The following is a 5,846-nucleotide window of genomic DNA, read 5'->3' on the forward strand; positions in this document are numbered from 1 at the left end:
TTGCATTTTGTTAAGTGAAAAACGTTGTCATTCTCAGTTTATTCGTCTGTTTACAGAACCCGATAGAGAGGAAGTCCGCCATTCTCAAACGATGTAAGTTATTTTCAAACCACAGTTTGAGATTGAAAATTTCATAAGCTAAATAATGAGATATGTAAACTGCGAATTGTCACTGAAAAAGATTCGCAGTTCACATATCTCATTTATGAAATTTTCACGTTCAACGTATGGTTTGAAAATAACTTACATCGTTCGATAATGAAAGTCCTCTATTGTGCCATCGGTTTCTATAAAGAGACGAGTGAACAGAGAATGAAAACTCTTTTATCTGAACAACATGCAACAAACAGAAAAAAAGGATTCAAATGATTCACTATGGGTAAACGAATTCAAACTCACCGTCGTCCATTTTGCACGCCCAAACCCGATGCAGATCTGTGCATGCGCGTGGATTTACCGCTGAACAAAAAAACTGTGGAAAATCAGGACTGCGCCACCGGGCCTCCGGGCCGCCAGGCCGTCGCGGGCCGTGGGCCGCGGGCCTGCTTTTAGCAAAACCCAAACTTAGATGAAACCAGCCCCGGAAGAGTTTACTGCTCGTGTGGGCGTGTGGGTTATTGCTGTGTTTGCGATCTGCTCTGCCTTTCTCTTCTGCAACTACCTTCTGATGAATCAGCGTATTGCCACCACGGAAGGAAGGTTGCGGGAAGACTTGCTGAAGAGCGAGAAACCAAACCCCAACATTTCCTTCGACGGTCAAAGAGGCACCAAGCAGGTTTTGCACGCCAGAGAAAAGAGATCGGTGAAGCAAAAAACTCAGGTCAGCACCCTCGCAGATTTGGAGAAACGACTACAAGCTTTGGAGAAAAGTTACTTTACATATATAGTTTTTGCCGTTGTCGGTTGCCGGATACAAAACCTAGTTTTGGCTGACATAAACCTACTTTTACTAGACAGAATTTTCTTTTAATGAACATCGCTTTAAACTCCAAATTACTATGAAAAACGTTTGGTTAAATAATTGAAAGTCCACTTAATGCGTCACTGCTTTAACTTAAGTCTCGATGTTTTTAATTTTCTCAAAAATTGACCGGTATTCCAGAAACCAGGATTATTCGGTAGAGAAGGCATGCTGCAGTCTTTCCCGTGAGACTAGAAAGAAACTAGGGCCACCAGGCATTCTTACATCCATTCTGGTTCATCCTAATGATTTTAATTGTTGCCGAACGCAGAAGCTTTTCCTGTAAAATGCTCACAATATTTAGAATTTATTAGTTCAGCTCTCAAGTACAGGATTTCAGATAATGACCTTTTTCTAGAAGTTTTCAGCCATTTTTTTTTTGTGCGTGCGCCCCTATCGATCGCGAAAGTTGTGTTTCAATGAGTGAAATTCTAACCGTTCCAGTGTCAAAGTTTTGTATCCGAGAAATCGAATGCTATGTCCTTAAGAAATCTATGAACAAAAATAAAAAAATTACTGTGCCTTTTTTCAGGACTACGTTTTGATGAAAACACATTTATGCAGTTGCAATTTGTGTGCTTTTATCTCAACAGGGTTAATGCAAACAATCGTTCAGGGATGTCTCCAAAAGAACCCAGTAACTGGTGGTTCCATGCTTACTTTCGAGGTAATTACATTACTCTTTGAATGCTTTAGCTTTGTTCACTGTGTTTGATACCATTAATTACAATTCTGTTTCTTCTTTTCAAAATTTACAGGGCGAGATGGCCGTGATGGAAGAGAAGGTTTGATGGGTCCCCCAGGACCTCCGGGAAAGCCGGGTATCTCTGGGGCTTCAGGAAAACCGGGTGCCCCTGGTACTCCGGGTATACAAGGGCCTAAAGGTAAGATATTACACTTCAACAAGAACACAAACTTCACTACATTATGTGCACTAATTACAGAAACTACAAGAAAAGCTCAAAAATACAAACAACACAAACTAAGAGAACATCAAAAACAACACAACCTCAAGCTAAAACTAAGAAAATAAATATTACGCAAGAGCTGAGAAACTACACAACTTACAGAAACAACCTGATAATTAAAGAATATGCTAAAAACACAGTCACTGCTAAAAAACATAGTACGGGCTAGTAGCTTACAACTTACAGGATTAACTACGAAACAAACAATATTCCAAAAGGAACAAAACCATCGAAAAAGACACTACTGAAACAGCCTGCAAACAGACAAACACTACGGCAAGTACAGACACTACAAACACTACCAACACTAGAAAAACTACCAAAGTTAAATAAAAAGAAGAGATCTAGAAACTTTTGAACCTACAGAAATTACAGAAACTTCAGAAACAACAGTAACTTACAGACACTACAGAGGCTAAGAAACTACAGAAACTACAGACACTACATGCACTACAGAAACTACAGATACAGACACTACAGAAATTAGAGAACCTGCAGACACTGCAGACACTACAAACACTACAGACACTACAGACACTACAGACACCACAGACACTACAGAAACTACAGACACTACACACAATACAGAAACAACAGACACTACAGACACTGCAGACACTACTAACACTACAGACACTACAGAACCTACAGACACTACAGACACTGCAGACACTACTAACACTACAGACACTACAGACACTACAGACACTACAGACACTACAGACACTACAGACACTACAGAAACTACAGACATTACAGACATTACAGAAACTACAGACACTATGGACATTAAAGAAACTCCAGACACTACGGACACTACAGACACTACAAAAACTATAGAAACTACAGACACTACAGACACTACAGACACTACAGACACTACAGAAACTACAGACACTACAGACACTACAGACACTACAGACACTACAGACACTACAGACACTACAGACACTACAGACACTACAGACACTACAGACACTACAGACACTACAGACACTACAGACCCTACAGAAACTACGGACACTACAGAAACTATAGAAACTACAGATACTACAGACACTGCAGACAATACAGACACTACAGAAACTACAGAAACTACAGACACTACAGACACTACAAACATTACAAAAACTAAACAAACTACAGACACTACTATTATGTATACCGACACTACAGAAACTAAAGACACCACTGACACTACAGACCCTGCAGAGATTACTAAAACTACAGACACTACAGAAACTACATACACTTCAAAAACTACAGACACTACTGACACTACAGAAAATACAGACACTACAGAAACTACAGACATTACAGAAACTACAGAAACCACAGACACTAGAGACACTATTATACAGACACTACAGAAACTAGACACTACAGACACTACAGAAACTATAGAAACTGCGGACACTACAGATACTACAGACACTACAGACACTACAGACACTACGGACACTACAGACACTACAGAAACTACCGAAACTACCGAAACTGCAGAAACTACAGACACTACAGAAACTACAGAAACTGCAGAAACTACGGACACTACAGAAACTACGGACAGTACAGAAACAAGAGAAACTGCAGAAACTACAGACCTTACAGAAGCTACAGAAACTACAGACACTACATAAACTAAAGAAACTGCAGAAACTACAGAAACTGCAGACACTACAGAAACTACTGACTCTACAGAAATTACAAACACTACAGAAACTAGAGAAACCAGAGAAAAAATAGCACCAGTCTGCTGGGCCACCGTGCTCTGTTCCGTTATGGGCACTTTACCTTTGCTTGTAGATTTGGACACATTTAAAGTTTCCCTATCAGGTCACTTTACCTGCCAAACTAAATCAGTTTTTCCTTGGTATCCTAGGTGATGCAGGAAAGCCTGGTACCAACAAGCCGGCTCCGGGTCCTCCCGGACCTAAAGGTCCGACTGGCAGTCCTGGGTTGGAAGGACCTCGTGGGCCAAAAGGCGAAAAAGGACAAGACGGAACTGGGAGTTCCGGGGTCAAATTCGTTCGCTGGGGAAGAACCACATACCCTAGTGGTGCTCAGATCGTTTATAAAGGTAAGGTAAATAATCCGTCGTAATCTCCTGAAATAAGTTCGTGTCTGCCACTTAAATGTACGGTATTGTGGGAGGCAGCCACCGTGGCCACACTGGTGGAGGTGGAGAGTACGTCTGCCTGCCAAACAATCCAAAGTACGACAATTACAAGGACGGTTATCAGTCGAATTCATATGTGTATGGCACTGAATATGAAATCGGATTTAATCCTTTTAAAAACAAACTCCATGATCACGACGTCCCATGTGTCATGTGTTACGTCAAATCTCGTGCAACGCAGCTGATGATACCCGCAAGGAATGACTGTCCCTCTGGTTGGACCAAGGAGTACCATGGGTATCTGATGGCAGCGAACTCTGGCCACAAGCGTTCAACCAGTTTCCTTTGCATTGATGCACAGGCAGAGTTTGTTCACGGCAGTCACGCTAACAGGGATGGCGCCCTACTGTACCTAGTGGAAGGACAGTTTGGTTCATTACCATGCCTCCCGTACGTTGGTGGCCGAGAACTGACATGCGCAGTGTGCACCAAATGAGTCAAAACGGGCCAAGGAAACAATCTTTAAGAAAAAGCTTCAGACATTACTTTTAGTTTCTTACTCGTCAAAAAATTATACTTAGCTTAGATACGAAGGAAGCATTCAGTGATGACTGAGGTGGGCTATTTTAGCAGAATGAAAAACAGTTTTCGTGAAATGAATAAAAGTCTTGAAGCATACATGCATGACGAATTTCGTTTATTAAGGTAACCTGAATCTAAGACTTTGTTACGAATTATAACACTCCAGACGACCAGCAAATTTCTCAGTTGGTGTCATGTCGGCTTTATTTAACTCTTTACCATCTAAGAGGGCCATTTGGCACACAACGTCATAACTTTGTCAATATTTTAGAGGTTTCTATGAATTTTTGCCATGAAAATTGTCTTGTAAAGATCTGCTCATTGAAGGCATAAAATTGTGACCCCCTCCTATCTACGACATGGTTGACGACCCCCATAATTTTACAATTTCTTTTTTGAGATGCACATGGAATGCAAGACTTGTTTCACCTCAAGCTATGTACTAAAGCCTGCTAAATAAGCTTAAGATCGGGGGCATACCTATGATATTTGAGAATTGATGCGTGTTGGAAGCTTTTCATTTTCACATTTCAAAACAATTTCTCTCAAAATGACCGTGACCTCCTTCATGTCAGTTAAGCTGATCAGTGGCTTTCAAATGGTATATTGTACACAGGACCGGAGAGAGCCTTTATTTGCTGATATAGGAAAAACTGTCGTTTGCTTTAGGGTTTAAAGGGTTAAGGTCACCTGATTACATGAGCATCCGTTATTACTTCCTAGATTAGTTTAAACACTCTGCCATAAATATTTCATGCAATTAAGGAAGGTAAAGCGGGATAATTTGTTTCATAAAAGAAAACCTGTAAAATAGTATTTCCTGTTTATATCACCTGCACTATATAAGATCGATTGTGATCTATATGCGAAAACTGACCGGATAGGAACATTTCTCTGATCAGTCTTTTTCTATTGCGTTAGTACAAAGCAAAGTGTAATGTTAACTTTCAAAGATAACTCATTTTTACGCGAAAGACATTAGGCCCTTGATTAAATCGGTAATGACTTTTTTATTATAAAAAAATCCGTTTTCTTGACTTTGGTCGATGCTACAAAAAACCTAGTTATAAATTGCCCTTGGGTCTCGGCAAACAATTTTGCAACGGCTTACTGCACTGTAGCATTGATCAGCTGTTACCACTGAGTGCGCGTTTCATGACTGGCGTAGCTAGGCAATATGAATTACGTCTAATCAGTGTACATGAAGTGTGCGAAC

At 40.5% G+C, this 5,846-nt stretch overlaps 1 protein-coding gene across 1 annotated transcript; it reads left to right on the forward strand.

The window, feature by feature from the left end:
- Positions 1 to 1,555: 1,555 nt before the first annotated feature.
- On the forward strand, positions 1,556 to 4,726 carry LOC110060772 (uncharacterized). The gene is made up of 4 exons (XM_089297659.1): positions 1,556 to 1,628; positions 1,720 to 1,845; positions 3,812 to 4,008; positions 4,071 to 4,726. The coding sequence occupies exons 1-4, from the start codon at positions 1,580 to 1,582 to the stop codon at positions 4,542 to 4,544; spliced, it is 846 nt and encodes a 281-aa protein (XP_089153785.1). The 5' UTR covers positions 1,556 to 1,579; the 3' UTR covers positions 4,545 to 4,726.
- The last annotated feature ends 1,120 nt before the right edge of the window (positions 4,727 to 5,846 follow it).

This window comes from Orbicella faveolata, unplaced genomic scaffold (assembly GCF_042242905.1).
Source record: "Orbicella faveolata isolate gen_17 unplaced genomic scaffold, um_ofav_v1 contig_3, whole genome shotgun sequence".
Classification (NCBI taxonomy): Eukaryota; Metazoa; Cnidaria; class Anthozoa; order Scleractinia; family Merulinidae; genus Orbicella; species Orbicella faveolata.

Bases quoted from the DNA above. Each gene is read 5' to 3' on its own strand.
- LOC110060772 (XM_089297659.1), top strand. From the start codon at position 1,580: ATGTCTCCAAAAGAACCCAGTAACTGGTGGTTCCATGCTTACTTTCGA. The intron at 1,629-1,719 runs GTAATTACATTA...CAAAATTTACAG, and splicing joins GTTCCATGCTTACTTTCGAG to GGCGAGATGGCCGTGATGGA. The intron at 4,009-4,070 runs GGTAAGGTAAAT...ACTTAAATGTAC, and splicing joins GTGCTCAGATCGTTTATAAA to GGTATTGTGGGAGGCAGCCA.